Source organism: Lissotriton helveticus, chromosome 4_1 (genome assembly GCF_964261635.1).
Source record: "Lissotriton helveticus chromosome 4_1, aLisHel1.1, whole genome shotgun sequence".
NCBI classification, from domain to species: domain Eukaryota; kingdom Metazoa; phylum Chordata; class Amphibia; order Caudata; family Salamandridae; genus Lissotriton; species Lissotriton helveticus.
In genome coordinates this window covers 97,696,539-97,715,650 of record NC_136063.1, presented here as the reverse complement: position 1 = coordinate 97,715,650, position 19,112 = coordinate 97,696,539, and the positions used below count along the sequence as shown (strand labels likewise).

The 19,112-nt window shown below is 45.2% G+C and overlaps 1 protein-coding gene across 1 annotated transcript in view; it reads left to right on the top strand.

Annotated features, from left to right (window-relative positions):
- The window catches only part of LOC144828393 (uncharacterized), a 203,121-nt gene that overhangs the window by 37,159 nt on the left and 146,850 nt on the right, over positions 1-19,112 (top strand). Inside the window, 1 exon segment of the mRNA XM_078686508.1 lies at positions 662-1,921. Coding sequence (XP_078542634.1) covers positions 916-1,921 — 1,006 coding nt within the window. The 5' untranslated portion in view covers positions 662-915.

Below are 19,112 nucleotides of genomic sequence, written 5' to 3'. Positions count from 1 at the left end.
AGGACCCATTCCTATTTACAAATGGGTTACCACCACCTTGAAGTTGGTTGTAAAATGTGAGTGTTTTGCAACCGCATTCATGGTCACAAAACATCCATACATACCGCTGCGATTCGGTATTTGTAAACACGCCTCTTCCAAATACAGAATCGCAAACCTATTTTGAAATTTGGCAACAGGTTACCAAATTACAAAATAGGGTTTGACACATAAGAAAAGCCTTTTTTGCATTTGCAAATGGGCAGATTTTGCGACTTGGCCTGTTTGCGAATGCAAAATAGGTTCATACATGTGGAGCGTAGTCTACTCTCTTCTTCTTGGCTCTACCTATCCATCGTCTCCCGTTCATATACATGAAAATGTTGGCTAACAACTTGTACAAACTAAGCAGCAACAATGACCCTGAACTCTCTAAAAGTGCCCCCATCTGCATTCATATATGACACCGTACATCAACACTCTTTATACATGTTACTTACATCTCCTTCCGTACCAGGAGGTGAAAATAAACGTAAGTCTCAGCACTCCCAACCAATGCTGATATGTATACTTGTACACTCTTTTAAAGAAATTGCAGATATTAATGTTTTTGGTGCATAGTAAGTGAACACTAAATATATTTTAACCTCTCCGATACAATTGCTTTTCTTCTCTTTCACAGCCTGAATGTTTGCTGAACGGACCTGCTGTACAGTATGATATGTGAACACAGCAGCATATCTTTCCGCAGCAATAGTAGTAAAAAAAGAATCATACCACAGCAAGGAGTGGAAGGAAACACTAGAAGATTGGACCTTTCAACACATCTGGTCTGTTTTGGTGAAATTCCATGCAAGTGTACAGACTGCCAGTCCCAACGTTTACCACCAGGTTGAATAAGTCCACATATTGGAGCATTATCTTTAAACATCACTGATGATGGCTTTGTTATATCAAAACCTTTATACTGGTGAGAAAACGCATATGGATTGCATGGAGAGTTTCACTCAAAGTTCAAATATATTCAAGCACCAGAACATTCAGGCCCCGAAGAGACTGTACCTGTGTACAGTGTGTGAGAAAAACTTCACCCACAAGTCATCTTTGTTGAATCATCAAAGAATCCACTCTGGTGAGAAACCTTACCAGTGTACAGACTGTGGGAAAAGCTACACCGAAAAGTCATACCTGAAGAAGCATCAAAGAATCCATACTGGGGAGAAACCATACCAGTGCACAGATTGCCAAAAAAGCTTCACTTACCGAAAAGCTTTGTTATATCATCAAAGAATCCATTCTGGGGAGAAACCATACCAATGTAAAATGTGTGAGAAGAGCTTCAGTGATAGCGCGCTTCTTTCCCGGCATCGTAAAATCCATACTGGAGAAAAACCATTCAAATGTACAGTGTGTGAAAGAAACTTCAGTCAAAGGGGTAATCTATACTCTCATCAGAGGATTCATACGGGGGAAAAACCATATCAGTGCCCAGAGTGCCAGAAAAGCTTCTCTTTTCTGTCATCTCTGGTACTGCATCATAGAATTCATACCGGGGAGAAACCGTACCAATGTACTGAGTGTGACAAATGCTTCACTGATAACTCAGGCTTATTAAATCATTGGAAAATTCATACTGGGGTGAAATCACACAAGTGTAGTGAGTGTGACAAAAGCTTCAGTCTACTCTCTCAACTACAGTCACATCAGAAGATTCATACTGGGGAACACCCATTCCAATGTACAGTGTGCCAAAAAAGCTTTAGTCTAAACTCGGAACTCTACACGCATCAGATGGCCCATACTAGGGAGAAGCCTTATCAGTGTTCAGAGTGTGAAAGAACTTTTGTTCAAAGTTCACATCTAGTTTGTCATCAGAGAATCCATACTGGGGAGAAACCATACCAGTGTACTGAGTGCAAGAAAAGTTTTAGTCGATGCTCAAGTCTTTATCGGCATCAGAGAATCCACACTCGGGAGAAACCACCCCAGTGTAGTGGGTGCGAAAAAAGCTTATCTTCCACATCAGCTCTGGTTAGTCATCAGACAATCCATTCTGGGGAGAAGCCTTACTTGTGTACTGAATGCAATAAAACTTGAAGTCATTCCTTACAGATCTCTACGGGCATCAAATGATCCATACTGGAGAAAAAACGCAATGGTACAGATTGCAAGATCAGCTTCACTAGGAGGACAGTTTCATTAAAACCTACATGCAGTCATACTTCTGGGAATCACCCTGTTCAAAAATTGAAAAGTGCTTACGCAGTAGTCGGTGTTGAGATAAGCTAGGAGAACCTAATTAGGGCACGATTAACAGTTGTTACAAAGACCAGCTGCAACTTGCAATTAGCCTAAGAGATTAGTAGTGCAAAATGTGAACACAACATGCCCTTACCCAAGAAACTGCCTCCTGCCCATAAGAAGATTTCTCTATCAACTTACAAGACTTGTATTCCTTTGAGGAAGATTCCGGTATTATGATTGATACGTTTACAAAGACTACTTCGACAAAGACGTATAACTGCTTTTTTGTAGGTGGGCAGGAGGAGGCTTGGACTCTGGGGACTCTTCAAGCCAGACTGGCATAACCAGTTCACTTGCAACTTGGCTTTATTTCTTTTTAATTTTTTTATTTTAACAAAGTTACAAAGGAGACGTTGGTACCAGAAGAACATACTCTGATTGGGTAAAAAAGCTTAACCAATACTCAATACAGATAATTTAATCAAACCATAATTTGCTCAATTGTTCTTTATCTTGACATTCTCGCTTAAAATATCAGGACTTTGAGTTTTTCCTGGGTGATTACCCAGTATATTTCACAAATGCTCACTGTTTGTCTGCCTTACAGGTACCTGATTCCGGATAATTCTAGATGAGCCACCTTTTAAGCCTCTGTGCAGAAGACGCAAGATAAGTTCTGCTAGTTGTGGATTAGAGTTCAAACTCAGTTAGGCACCTGAGATTTGACATAATGTTTTGTTGTTTGATTGTCACATAAAGGAGACACTTTGGTGTGCAGATCGTTTAAAGCATATCCACCTGAGTATATATAAGTTCTTCAAACAATCAGTTATTAAAGTGTCAAACTAAAGTTGCGCTTGGTCTGACAGACGCCAACTGGGAAACCGCATTACCCATTCTGCAAAAGCAGCCCAGAATATGACTAACAAGTAGTTCTGATCATTCACCACATATTGCAGTTCTCTGTGTGAACATGTTTACTCCTTGGTGCTGGAGACACAGACCATTAGCAAAAAACCTCCATCTCGGTGCAAGATTCAATCTAATACTCCTACTGAGAACAACATTGAAACTAATCAATTTTGACAATTATCCTATGCCATTTGTGTTCCATTGCAATTCTATGTTTAAGATGCTTTAAATGATAGCTCCCTTAATTAATGTATATTAATTATTGGAAAAACGAAAATTTAGAAATCACACTGTAGGAAACCAAATCATGGAAAACCAATTTTAAGGAAGGACAATTGTAAGGCAATACACATAGATCAGAAATAAAAGAATACATTTTAAAGGAACTAATTTTGAGGAAAACCAACATTACAACAAAAGGGGGTGGAATTCAGTGGTAGGGAGAGGTTTGTGGGTTCAGGGATGGGTGATGTTTAAGGGTGATAAGGAGGTTTTAGGGGTCAGGAATGAGTGGAGTTTAGCTGTGGCGAGGGTTTCCTTTTAGGGGTCAAGAATAGGTGGAGTTTAGTGGTGGTGAGGGGATTGTAGGTATCACAGATGAGTGGAGTTTGAGGGTTGAAGAGGGATTTGTAGGGTTCATGGATGTGTGGAATTTAGGGGTGTTGAGGGTCTGGTGTAGGTGTTTAAGGTTCAGTGATGAGTTGAGTTTAACAGTACAGTGGGGTTTTTAGGGTTCAGGAATGGGTGGAATTTAGGGTGATGAGGGCTTTTAGGCTTTAGGGGAGAGTGTAGTTTAGGTGTGGTGAGCGGTTTTTGAGTGGCCAGGGATGGATGATGTTTATTTGTCTGGAAAGGAGTTAAGAAAGGGGGTAAGGTTGGTTAGGGGTCAGCAAATTAAAAGGAAGCAATTATTTGACAATGTAAAATATATAATTCTAAAATTATGCTCCTTGAAGTAAAGCACTGAAGTAAATTCCTCCAACAAAAATGTTTCTAAAAGTAAGACATGCAACCATTGTATTTATATTTTAAAATAAGAATGCAAAGGCCAACTTTGAAAAAAGACATTCTATGAATTGGTTTCTATGAAATGGCAAATATCATTAAGTCAGGAAATTTCCATTAACAGTTAAAATAAAGTGGCTTCTTAAAGGTATTCCATGAAATTGTTTTTTCTATGAACAGTTCTTAATACATATCATTTTAAAACACTACTTTTATATATGCCCAATGCGGATGATCTGTCTGGTCACTGTCTATTGATGGATAGCTGAACCGTTTATCAGACATAAGGCAGACCATGTTCAGTTGGTACAAATGCACCAGCACAAACTGCACTTACACTTTACTTTGATTTGCCTGCTCATGCTAAAATGAAACTTGATACTTGTGCTGCTAGTATACATAGGGTGAATGACATTTACGAAAGGAATAAACTGCAGCTATCCAAACTAACTCAGTCTGTTTTTTGTTTAGCATTGGCCATTGTTTATAACATTGAAATTATCACATACTGCCTATGATCCTATATCCTTGATCTCGAGCTTGGGGCAAGTCCATCTGAGCCACAGTACGCCTGTGCTGTTGTAGGCATAGGCACTAGTGCACCATTTGGGTGCAGCAATGTCTACCAAATTCAGTGTGGCAATGCTAACCCTGCACTACAACTGTGTTTATGCTGCATACTGTAATGGGGGCTACTTCGACCCTTATGGGCTGCTGCTTTGAGCAGTCGGCAGTAAGACTTTAGTGCGCCTTTTGTGTTGCACCAGTTCTGCCTATTCAATGTAGAGATGGCGCTATACCTTTCTTTACCCCTTTCGCTGTATGAAATACAACAGACTGCTGAGGGGCGAGGTGTGTCTGGTTCCCCTTCTTCCCCGTCACAATACGTTGCTGGTACTGAGGGCATTAAGCATTAGTTCTTCAGTATTCCTTCTGGATTCTGCTGCCTTTTACTGTGTACAGCAGCAATTCTGATGCAGCAGCTGTAAAGCCTGTGTGCCATCAGAGTGCAGGGCGAAGACCCCCTTATACTATCAAAAATTCCTGCAGAGTGCCCTTACAAGGTATTATCTATTTGTGGCAGACAGCAGCGGGAGGCCAGCATAATGCACATAATTTGCAATACCATGAGCAAATAATGTGTTTGATACTGTAGGACAAATTAAAGTTAGTGCTCCCTTCCACCTCAACTCAGCCATTGATTAGCTCTTTTCCAAAGAATGGTTAGGAGAGTACAAACAACCTGAACAATTCAAGAGTCCCCTGTAAGGCAATGCAATCTGAGTATGAAAGCAAGAATATCTCTAAGAAGGTGCCAGAATGCTACAACTCCAGCCATCCCAAAATGTAATGTTACGGTGATGCTTAGTAGCTCATGCTACTATTTCCCAGTGATTCATACTGTGTAGAATCAAGCAAGTTGCCACTGGTTTGTGCCAATGTTCAAGCAACATTTTAAATGGGCATGAATGCCTTGATCAAGATAACAGGAGACCAGCAGCTGAAGACTCCTTTGGATCACATTTACAAGTACGATTTACTATGAATGAAAGCCATATTATGGAAAATGGGTCAGCCACACTCACAGCCATGCCAAGAATTTGTTCCATCAACGGTATATATCTGTTCCTGATAATAGCGACCTGGCCACTCAGCACCTAACCTTTTAGGAACTAGGTGAGATTTTTAGGTCGAGCCTAGGCAGCACTTGCACGGTCTCTTCGAGACCTGCTGTATTCACTCTTAAGCTGCCCATTGCTTCTGTTATTCATCATTCGAATGACTCCACTCCAATTCATCTACCCCACTCCAATCCTATACACCCCACTCCAAACTTATGCACCCCCTCCAATCCACCTCACTCCAAAACAATCCACACCTCTCCAGTGTAATCCATTCCACGTCACCCCACTCCAAATCACCCTACTCTATTTGTGATTACCAGTTGCCAAATCGCTAAATTGTGAATCTGCTAATACCGAATCTCTAATAGCGAATCAGTATTTTGAGTGTAGCATGATGACATCACAACCAGGAAGTGATGCAGCCCATGCTGAAACCAGTGCACTGAGAGAGGCAGAGGAGGAGCACAGCTGAAGGAACCATTTTGGGAGATTTAAACCTGTGTAAGGACATCAGCATGGCTTTAGGAACAACTGGGGAGAAGTCTGCAAAGTGCTAGAAGTTCAGTGTTTGGCTCTGCAATGCAGAATGAATTAAAAACGTATTTTTTAAAAAAATGTAGCGCCTAGAATTCACTGTGCTGTACCCTTAATCCATATGTTTTTGGCCCTTCAAAGTCACAGGCCTTTGACCCACCCACACAAGTGAGGTATCTGTAGTATCCTGCTATTCTCAAAAAGATGCCTTTCTACCACCAATGGAATGTTCATTGGAGCAGCTGTCAGAATGTTGGTGTTCTGCCTAGGTAGTGACAGTTGGATGGGCTGAGCACCTAGATGGAAGCTCCTGGTGGGGTCTCCTATTGAGCTTGTACTTGTCATAATCTAACTGCTCAATAAATCTACTTGAGAACTACCTACTAGCGTGGACTCAATTACTACAGTATCATTTTACTCCGGAGACAAAGGGGAACGCTGGGTGGTAGGACATTTGTGCTGGCACAGTGATCCTACACAATTCTGGGTAGGAAAACGTTGGGGGATCCACGCAAGCCATAACCTCACTGTGCTCCCCCAGTTGTCTATTTTTCAGAAATGTGTGGTTTGGTAGGTTTCCCTAGATGGCCGCTGAGCCCAGGAACAAAAACCCAGGTGCCCCTCCTGCAAAACCATGTTGGTTTATGATAGGTAAATGTACAGTATCCATAATATGTTTAGGGCCCTTGCCTGTTGCGGGTACGAGTGAGGTACCATTTTGACTTGGGGGAAAGCTGGGTGGTAGGACATTTGTGTCAGCCCGGTGATCCTGCAACTTACCCATACAAACATTTGAGACAAATTTGATTTTTTTCACCTGAATTTGAGGTTTAAAAGACGTTTTTAGCCGATTCTGCATTGGACATGTGACCCAACACATATTTTCAATTGAGGATAATCTGCCCTTGGCAAGGATAATGTCTAACTCCAGAACCTGGTCATCACCTTGATTTTAGCTTGGTGATGAAGAGCCCCAGGAGACACACCAGTTGGGACAGGGGAAAGCTGTGGTCCGTGACATTGCTGAGAAAGTCAATCACAGTACCACAGTATGCCATGAGGCAGAGGAAGTCTTACAGTATATGGAGTAATCCCACCCAAGTGCACTAAACCTGGGACACACAACCTGGGCAGTTGGGAAGAATCTATTAATGCACTTCAGTGTGAAGTACACTCTGTGTAAAATATAAAAAGATTGTGACATGGAAGAACACCTGCATCATGATGTATCCAGGGGCATAACACTGGCCCCCGCGTAGCATGAGGGCCTGCGCTCCAGGGGCGCCCTCAGGGCGGAGCCAGCAAGCACTAGACATCTGTGACTGTCTGGGATTTTGTGATAGGTAATTAATTATTAGGTAGTAAGGTTACGTAATTTACAATAAAATATACATAAGCTCGCTCTAGATAAGCTTAAAAGTTCATACATTAAATGGTTAATCATGGTAATGGCCACACAGATGTCTGTGCGGTCTTACACTTCACCCTTAGGGTGGGGCTAATGACCAATTGTCATGCGCATCGCGGCTCAAGCAATTAAAAGTGTGTGTGACTGGAGGAGAGGTAAGGAGGCATCCCAGAGGTGACTGAGGCACAGTGCGGCTGCCGGCATAATTTAATTATTTCTAGCCCTCAGGTGAGTCTGAGACTCTGTCCGCCCAGTTTGGGTGGAATGGAATGCATCATGGCCCCGGGGCCGGGATTAAAAGCTAAAAGGTATAGACCAGGGGCCCAGTTCTGCACAGCGGAGTGCGGAGTCTCCTCCACTTTTTGAGAGGGGAGCGAGGTGGCTAATGGTTGCGGCTTGAGCACCATCATGGGCCGTCACCGTTGCTGGCTGCAAAATACGAAATTTTAATTCTGATGATGATTGTCACCGTGACAATCATCATGATTCAAATTTTTGCTTTATTGCAGCCACGCGACAGTGCGCACAGTGCAATTGCATCATGGGGCGGGTGGTAGAAGTAAAAGGTACTACAGGCCCGGGCACGGTTCTGCGCAGTGGAGTCAAGACCCTGATGATGGCGATGATTTGCTCCAGTTTGTGAGAGCTAGGTGGACGGTGGTAGCACCTTGCGCCGTCGCGTGGCTTCAATAAATCAAAAATGTAATCATGACAGGTGATTGTCACCGTGACAACGCTGACAATCATCATTATTAAAAATGTGGATTTATTGCAGCCACCCGATGGTGCGCAGCAAGCCGCAACCATCATCCTCACTCTCACAAACTGCACCCCCACCGCATCGAATTGCAGAGGGAGTGACCTATTGCTGCAGGTCAGCACTGGAATCGGCAGGCGACCGGGCCCGGTCAACCCACCCCCGCGATAATTAACCCATTGCCACAGCTCGCGGCCTGGCAAGCTGCAGTAGGTGTCAGAGTAGGGGCTAAGGAGCCCGAAATAGAGCAGGACAGAAATATGATGTAAGCGTGTAGGTGAGACCAAGCTAAAAACAGAAAAAGTGTCACCACTGACCAGATGATGAAAAGCGGAGCCATTGCATCACCCCGGAGGGCAGCACTGTTGCCCCATCAGAACATATAGATTGGAATATGAGTACCCTTCATAACAGCACCGTTTAAAGGAGCACTTTGTATAGGATATAGTTCTCACTATACAAGCACTGTCCTTGCATTCGCTCTGTAAATAGGAAAACCCGCCTTACTCAAAGCAGAAAGTTCTTCTACAGGAATTTCCACTTTACAAGCGGTTTTCTGCTACCGGAGTGCTCCCTTACAGTGTCTCTGATGGCAGATTGTGTTGCTATCGAACGTTAACTAACAGTAACACCAATAAAGAAACACTTTAGTTAAGGTTGGGCAAAATAACAAAATAGGCATTTTGTTTGCGAACATTAAGCGTTTTGTGTGAAAGGCAGTTGTCTGGTCTCCGGTAATAACTGACTGAGAGATTACCTTTCCTACATAACTTCAAGCAGGAAATGGCTCGAGACCGGGGCTTAAATGAAGTACTCAGCTCCTATGAGGTATTTACCACTTGAAACAATCTTCCCAGAGGATAAAAAATAATGCAAAAAATCATAAACACTTAAAAGAAAAAAATTATATGAATTACTCGGAAATTTTCCCCCAGGCCCAATGGCTCAATGGTTAGAGCGGCAGACCCTGATGCAGAGGTCTAGCCCTGGACCAGGGTTCAATTCCCCGCCTCGGCGGGTCTTGAGCTCAAAAATTCCACGGACCTGATAATTCTCGCCTCGGTGCCTATTCCAATCATGGAGTCCCACTCTGCAACTCTGGGCAATAGCTTGCTTAATCTCCACAACGGCCCCCACAACGCTAAGAATGCCTGGCCTCCACCTTGGAGGTGCCCAGGAGTGGACACCTCACAGGGAAAGCCAGGATGGGTTCCACAGCGGTATTCGTACAAGCGCCTTGAGACCCTTGCGGGTGAGTAGAGCGCTATACAAGTATCAATTTAAATTTTTTAAATTTTACAGTACTCTTCTTTATAAAAGCACTTTCCTTACAGGATATCCCTCTAAAGAAATGGTCTTTTTAGACAACAGTCAGTCCTACAAACATCGTGTTAACAATTAATTTTTTCGTGTAAGCAGCAGCGCACGATCAGCTGCCTGCTTACTGAGCCCGAAGTTCAGTCTACCCTGGGCTGCAGGCTTGAGGGTGCAGGTGGGCTGTGTTGTATATTCTTACCTGGTTCAATATGACTACTTGGTGTCTGTAGTCCTTTCTTAGTGTTCCGACCTTCACTATCTCCCATAGTACCTTAGTGTGTTCTATCTGGTGTGTGTGGATTCCAGCCTTGGCAGTAGGTTTGGTCAGCTACAGGCTGCAACCAAGTGTGTGCCCAGGGGCCCCCTTGCGGCAGTGTGGACCTTAAGCAATTGGCTACTTTCGCTATGCCTTAAAACAGTTCTGTAAAGGAATGAGTTATTTGGAGCTGGTGGACAAAGCCTGGGGACAATGGTGAATGCATGTTCCACTCACTGGATATTTTTTTGACTAACAAAATTTTATAAAATTCCAAGACTGCTGACAGGAAGCCTTACAGTCTAAAAGGAAGATCAAAAAGAAGAAGCAATTAAGGCATGTAGGTGAACAAGAGTAGATCAATATGAATTAGCATTGGCCTTTTACCTTCATTACGCAGGTTTAGACTCGACCACTGAGACTGATTGGGGCTAATTCTGAGAGTTTGGATGTACCAGTGTCAATCCTTGTGGCTGTGCTATGACTGTTCTGGTAATTAATCCCCTACCATTAACATACTCCACAGCCGGAGACCTTTGAAAGTGTTGACCCAAATTCCAGCAAGTTTGACTTTTTCTAGGTGGATTTGTGGTTCTCCTCTGGAGAATGTTTTAAAAAGATGCGGTCTAATAGTACATTTTGCAGCAACATTTTCACAAGTTCGCTCCAAAGCCATAAGCTCTCATAGAACACGTATTAAATGTTTTATTCTTTCATGCTGTGCCAATCCAATGAAGCCTTATGCTGCCAAGGAGTAGACCATTTTTTCTTTTCAAATTTGCATTGGGTTCCACCTCCTTCCAGATATATGTTTATAATTATCTCCGTTATTTCAGCCTCTTGCTTTTTCGCGTCACCTGAAACTTGTCACATGGTCCGGTGAGTTCAGTGAAGCTCCTGACGGATGAGATGTGGAGAGGAGTTTTAATTTCCACTTGTTTTAGGAGGTGCCCCAAATATATCTTTCCAAATCTAGGTAAATCTAAAAATAAACCAAACAGTAAACTGTAATGTATTGTCCCTGAATGTGTGCCCGAAAATGTTTGTCTTTGCACCCAACCTAGTCTACATACCTTCCCTTTTCTCGATTCCCGGGCCTATATATGTTAAACAATGAGAGCTCTTTAAATGCCTTGGCCCTGGTTACTGACAATCTCTTCAAGCACTTGGAAATGGCTGTATGACAATAGAAGAACAATATATATATGTATATATCCACAATTAGATTAAAAGCATTGTGGGTACTTATCCAGCTGCAACATGTCCTCTTACTGGTGACATTCCTGTGAAGCCACTGTACTGTATGCCAACACAAATAATTATAACAGTCCTAATAAGAAATGTTTGTAATTTGACTCTTCAATGCCTATTTTTTAGTTTTTTGATTTCGTTTTAACACCACAGTCGGAAAATGTTCTGGTCTCATTAAAGATACACAATATGCCTCGGGCCTACAGAGCGGAGGCCGCCTTGCCCAAAATCATGCCCGGCTGACGGTGCCTGCTGTAGTTTGGAACCGTAACGAAGACCATGAATCCAGCTCCACTAAAGAGGTTCCTGTAGTGTAGCCTTCATCACATCTTAATGAATAGTACTTAAGTTACGGTAATATTGCTCTATATTTTAGATACCTAATAAGAAAGGCCTTTGGTACCTCGTGGGCTCTGCGATTGCAATCGCATTTGCAATTGAAATGTATGTCGCACATAAGCAATCTAAAAAACTTGGCAGGTACCTGCGCACATTATTTCAAGCGCTTAATGGCAAATGCCGCAGGCTTTGTGGCTGCTGTGCTTGAATTGTGTCTTGGGGGTAATTTAAAACTGGTGGGTCTCTTCTGACAGTCATACTAGCTGTTGGTTTTGCTGTGAGATTACTGCACAGCTCCTGCCTCAGCCTGAGGATAATGAAGTTTGGTGCCAGTCCGTGCCCAAGTCTGTGTCACACTTAGGCAGCCGAGATGGATGTGTGTTGTAACTGTTCATGTAAAGGCTGCCTCACATCCTGTTGGGTCGGGTCCCACGTGGACAGAGGTGAGGCAAAGTGGTAAGTGGTGGGACGGGCCGCAGGGGTTGGGCGGGGGGCCCTCCATGTGCTTTGCGGGGGGGGCTCAAGTTTCGTTATGCCACTGGCGGTATCCTAGCTCTCCCCCTCTCAACTTTACAAATAACTAGTCATTGGCTGCATAGGAGTCACTTGTTTATGATAAGGCCCGTCAACCAGGAAGACACGCTGACACCGAGAAAAGATACACTTGGGGAGAGGCCCATGGAAAACTGTCACATGGACACCAAAACACTGCCAGAAGATGCAGTGCTGTCACCAAACCAGGATCGCCTGGGAATGCAGCCTGCTCTCCGCATGCGCCTGGAAGCCACTTACTTGCAGTGGGAGATGCCCAATGAGGAGAAGGGAAACATAGTAGGCCTCCGGTGTGCTGAGGGTCCCAGCCATGCTCCTGGAGACTCGTGGCTAATGCAGGTGCGTGCACGGCCCCGGGCTTGGGCAGGAGGTAGGAAAGCCTCACGGGCACAGGTGACAGCTCGGGGAGAAGGGGCTGTGTTTCATACTTGTGTGCACCTTATTGCTAAACTTCTCTGGGCATTTCTTCAAAGCCAAGGAAAGGAGGCCATTTCTGGGCCCAAGTTAAAAAGACAAACACGTATGGAATGTGAACACTATTTCCCCAAATACTCACTATCCCAGGTGTTATTAAGTGGTGGAAGAATACTTCCCAACAGATAACTTATCTGCTTTGTTCTCTTGTGTACCAAGATGATCGGTGACAATGACTGTGAACGTAGAACCTGGAAGGAAGAGAGAAGAGAATCCTCTATAGGTTCAATAAATATACTGTGGAGAGAACAGTTCAATAATCTCTCAGTTGTGAGCAGCCTAGAAGCTGACACTGATCAATTTGAATCTCACATTTTGGGATTCTTTCGGCATATGCTCCTGTACGTTCTCCCAAGCTTCATCCACCATGGGTGCCCCATATCGGCCTCCCACGGGCCAGTCAATGCAGACAGGGTAGTCAGTGGAGTATGTCAGTTCAAGGTCCTGTAAAGGTTTGAGACAGGCTTACTCTCCCCCGAATAGTTACAAACACAATGGCAACCCAGATGATTCCTAGGTTCGATCAGATCACCCTGCCTCAGAGCTCCAAACAATAAGAAGTGACCCGGCGGAATACTGAAATCCGCCTGCAACTCTTCAAAGGTTAACAACACCACAGCGCTATACAAGACCCCCAGTTCAATCACATCCCTCTCCACCGATGCGGTCAGGCTGCTGCAGTAATGGAGTAGTGCAGTGGCAAAAGGGGAGATAGCCCCCTCAAAGGCATATTAGGCAAACACAGGCCTTCAGGTAAAACAGTGCATAGTCACTATCATAGTTCTTTTGGTGACGCTTGTACTCAACAGGGTTCCTGGAAGCAATTGAGCAAGCCATTGCCAGCAGGATAAGATCATCGAGAACGGAGTACAAGTCCAGAATAAAAAAACAAACACCCCAAGGACAATGATCGGGAGGGTAGCCAATAAGTAAAGGAATTGCAACAATCCCCCTACTTTAGCAATCACTACTCTCAGCTACTGACACCGGAAGAGTCTTCCAGAAAGTACCATCACTCGCAGTGACGTCACTACTGCTCCTACATCACCCACTATCAGGCCAGTCACTGTTCCGTATGCACAGACACCCAGGAATTTGTAGTGAGCTCCCTTGCTTCCTCCTGAGCCATGGTGGGGTCCATCCCAATCCACATGAACTGAGAACAAGCTAGTCTTCTGCCAGTTAACCCAGAGGACAGGGACCCAAAGTGATCAAGGAGTTGTATGGCCTTGCCTGGATCCACACACTTATCCCAGAGGAAAAGTAATATATTGACCGCATACAATGCAATATAATAGTTCTTATACACTCATATGAATGGCCCATCCACGCTGCACTCGCCAAAAGCTCCAACAATATGGCAAACAGCGGGCACCCCTGCCAAGTGCCCCGCTCCACCCTCTGGGGATCAGAAATCACTCCCCCCGTTTTAATCCGCACCACAAGGTTGCAACACAGCAACCATGTCCAGGCTTCAATTCCAGAGCCCAGGCCCATCCGTTCCAGTACAGTGTACAAATATGACCAGTTCAGACTGTTTAAGGCCTTCTCTATGTCAATGGCTATGGCCAGTGCATCTGTGGTGAATTTTGGAGCATCCGGAAACAACTAACTGCTGAACGTTCAACGCCACATTGCAACCCGGAATGATAAACTGGCCTGGTCCATATGTATTAGGCGGGGCATATATGGCAATAGGCGAGTCACCAACACTCTACTAAAGACCTTGTAGGCCACATTTAACGCTTTAACATCATGCAGACTACATCCGGGCTACAATAGCAACACTATCAGTGCCTCACTACATAATGTCGACAATGAACCGCCACATGGTGCCACTCTGTAAACCTCAGACATATGTGCTGTCAGGAGCGCCATATACACTGCATGGAACTCCACCGAGAGCCCGTTGCTGCCAGCAACCTTCCACGGACAATGCTCTTAACTGCCACTGCAATTTCTTGTGGTGTCATGTTGGCCCCCCACCCCCTCCCCCCAAGTTAATTCCCTCTTCCCGAGTGAGTGTTGGCAATGGCAAACGCTACAGAAAGTCCGGGACCCCCGATTCTGCTTCTTGAGCAGGACCAGCATAATAGCGCCTAAAAACCTCATTGGTGGCCTCCTGCCCATAAACTCTGGATGCTTCCGCATCACCGATTTACAATATGTCCAAGACCCCTCTAGTGGCATCAGCCAACAATGCCGCCCAATGTATCCCTTTCGGTGTGCATTTTCTTCGCTGTCAAAGCACTGCAGGTGTTCCACCTGCTCCTCCAGCTTATCTTTCTCATCAAGAAATCAGTCCTGCATGTCCGGGCGGCCAATCTAACCCTCTCAACATCCCTTATATATTTTCCTGCATGTTAACCTCGTACACCAGTGTGTGGCGCATACCGACCACTGTTGCTATACACTGTCCTCTAATCACGGTCTTTAAAGCATCCCATTCTAGAAAAACAGAGTTAGCAGAGCCAGTATTGTCCTCTACTAAGTCTGAATGTTCTCACCCATATCATGGCGAAATGCCTGATCTTCCAGGAAGTCAACGTTCAAGTGCCAACTCGGGATAGTGGTGTGAGAACGAACACAAGTCAGTGTCATGTTGATAGGGTTGTGATCTGAAATTGTTCCAGCCAAATATTGAGAGTGTACAACTGCTGCATGCATATCTGGCGTACAGAGGAAGGTATTAAGTTGAACATAGAGCTCATGGAGTACAGAGAAATAAGAGTAATCATGGGTCTGCTGGTGGGTCACTCTCCATGTGTCCACCAGACCCCAATGCCTTTGCCAGTCTCCAAACTTCTTTTCCAGGTGCTCAGATAATGCACCAGGCAAAGTATAGTGGGAGCAGTCCAGTCGTAGATTGACAACTCCATTTAAATCCCCAACAATAATACACACACACACAGCATATATGTGAGAAAGCTTCTCTAGGACTGGACTGTTCCCATGAGGCACAGGGTCAAGACTGATTTGCATATAGCTGGATCTGAACTGAAGTGGCGAAGTGAGCTACAGAATGATGATGGATTCAACCCAGATCTGTGACAGGGGTGTGTCTAAAAAGTTTCAGCGCTCCCTCCATCATCTCCTTGTGTTTCCTTTGTCTAGGAAGTGTTCCTTGTCACAACTGGGAGCCTATATACATTGACAAAGGTAATGTTCCTACCTCCCAGGCACCCTTTAAGGAGTACAAAATGCTCCGCTGGGTCAATGGACCTGTGCAGAAGCAGGAAAAGGACCCCAGGTGGCCCCTGGCAAATGCAGAGTAGGCTATGAGGTAACTGTGTCCCCACCAGTGCTTCTTGAGGGCCACCCCCTCAGTCAGATGGGTCTCCTGCACTAAGGCTACATCTAAACCCCTGCCTTCAAATAAGCATGCCTATTGCACCATCTTGCCATAATATTGAGGCCCTGAGCATTCTAGATTATGAACGTATAATGGATATTATCCCCAGCCATGAGAAGAGATGATGGTCACTTTATGCACAACAGGGCAGTAGCTAGAGCTTGATATCAACCGCCCACACAGTCCCAGCCAAAAGTATCTACCACACCCCAGACCAAGCCTTACACAACATAATACCCAAAAGTAGCTCCCCTCCCACCCCTAGGACAGGAAGGCCACATCCCCCATCCAAACAAAAGCAGACAAACATTCAAAAGCAGTTGGGGGAAAATTTTCACCTAAGACAACGGTGGGGTAAGCTGGAGCCATAGTTACTAGCACCCGCAGCCCTCTTTACTCACCAACTGGCTCACACAAACAATGTTCACCTTGCTACCGCCAAATAGAAGGTGTCCCCCAGAATAAAACAGAACACCCCCTATGGTCCCTTGTGGATGCACACTGAATAAGCACATTCAGGTAGTGCTAATAAGGTCATCTGCTGACCTTGGGGTGACACGAGACAGTTGCTGGTCAGGCTCCGGCTGTGTCACAGAGTCGGACCCACAGTCCTGAGAGACAGGGCATTGTACGTCCGAGGGCTCCATCTGTATGGGCTCTCCCACAGATCCTGCTACAGTCGCAGCCACCATTACCACCCTCTGTTGGTCTCGTTGTCACTGGGCCTTGGAGGGGGATGCGCCTCCAAGTTGATTGGTGCGTGCTCTGTCATCTCGAGTGCCCTGGCTGCCATTCATGAGTTGGAGCTGCAGCGTCCTGTGACTCCAGATTGATCCAACCCCACGCATACTGCAGTTCTGTAAAAAACTGTGCACCTGAATCTGTGATGAACCTGGAGTTTTTCTGGGAACAGCATGGCATATTGGACCTCCATCTGCCTAAGGCGATTTCTTTACCTCCAGGCAGGAAGCACTCTGTTTCTGCACAGCCAAAGCAAAGTCCAGAAATAGCATCACTGTGATTGTCCACTTGCAAATCCCCCACCATCCATGCTCATCTCATGATGTTGTCTCGGTCCCAGTAGTGTAACGGTTTACCCACCACTGGTCTAGAAGGGGCCTCTGGTGGCAACTACGTGCCCTGTCCAGTGCAAAGAAGAAGGTAGGCAGGCTCTGATGCAACATTATCACTTACCCAGGCCGTGCCTCAATGTGTTCTTGCAGACCCACCTGGTGAATGTTATTTTTGACAGGCCCTCACCTCAGCATCCTCTACTTTATAATCCAGGTTGCACAACCAGTCTTCCAGTGCTAGTACTTGGTTCATTACTACCCCAGTAGCAGGCCCCCGTTCAGCTACAGCCCTTTCACTGGTAGCCATTTCCTCTGCCATCTAGCAGTGGCCGTCGACAATTTGAATGCCTGCTAGTTCAGTGTCTATTTTAAACTCCATCACTTCTTTAGTGTCCTTAATAGCTAAATGAATAGACTCAATAGTGGCCGCCGCGTCTAGCTCAGAGGCCCAAGACATTGTTGCATCCCCAGCCAAGTCCTCTGGTTTCTCCAGTGCTGGGTGTCCCTGCACTCCCCTAAGGCATTCCACCATCTAGAATGCTTACCCATGATGCAGCTAATATCATAACGTCTGGGGATGCAGTTCCTACGCATGTTCTGGCCCCAAATGTACAAGCCCACGGTAGGCTCAGCACCAGTTCTAGGCAAGAGCGTCCGGCCCCAGGCACTTAAGGTGATAGAGTAATGAGTTCAAAATGTGCTCCTTACAGTACTCGGAGTCAATCCTCTCCAACATGGGGGATGGGTTGGGAGGGAGGCGTAGCACCATCCCACAGGTTAAAGGCACCTGTAAGTCTAGTCTGCCAGTGGTACCATCAGGCACCCCATCTTTCTCAACATCAGCAAAGCTGGGGAGCACCAGTGCCCAATCAGAGGTGCAGCTGAAAACAGGGTGTCTCCAGAACTTTCAGCAGGGGAGCGACACTCCTCCACCACAAGGAAGGAACAACTTCTGCACTCAACCTCAAATTATTAAAAAATATATGTATAGATAATCAAGCTCCCCACTAGGGAACCCTAGTTCTAGACTTTAAGATATTTCAGCCTGACAATATTGAGACCCAGTCTCCAATGACCCGCGCTATTCCTTCCACTCGGAGCCTTCTTCTGTACCGTTCAATATCCCCAACTTCTTTTTGAGTAAAAATCTGACCACTCATATTACTCCACAATTCAAATTGTCCAATCAGACAATCACTCAAATCGACCAACTGAGATCTCTGTTCCTTTCAGACCAGAAAGGAAACCACGAAATTAAAGAATCCGATTGGGTGAAGAAAATTTCCAATGCATTACAATCAACGTTTCGTGTAAGTGAAAAAACAGTGTGACAATTGGCAGCTATTTATTTCCAATCCATGATATCCATAAACTTCATCTGGTGGTGAACATTCAGTCAGAAAAAAAGAGAATATTGTTCACATCTTGAGTGGACCAGATAGAGCGATACCAAAGGGGATGATGGACGGAGCGTTTGAGCAAATGAAACACCCACCCCCCAGTCAACTGATCTGGGTTTAATCCATCATCATTCTTTAGCTCACTCCACTACCCCAGTTCAGACATGGCCATCTGCAAATCAGTCTGACCCTGTGCCTCATGGGAACAGTCCAGCCCAGACTGCCAAGCCATGTCTTCCCTGGACCGGAAGCAAGCATCCTGGGACCAGTTTCTGGCTAATCAGCCGTCATCAGCCAGGCTAGCTTAAAACCAGTGGCAAAGTGAGCAAGGGACCCACTAGCTTGAAACCAGTGGCAAAGTGAGCAAGGGACCCACGTCTGGGCATACCCTGCCAACTTAGGGTGAACAAAGCGATACCAAAGGGGACTAGCTTGAATCCAGTGGCAAAGTGAGCAAGGGATCCATGTCTGGGCATACTCTGCCAACTTAGGGCGAACAAAGCGATACCAAAGGGGATGATGGACGGAGCATTTGAGCAAATCAAACACCCACCACCAGTCAACTGATCTGGGTTTAATCCATTATCATTCTTTAGCTCACTCCACCACCACAGTGCAGACATTGCCATATGCA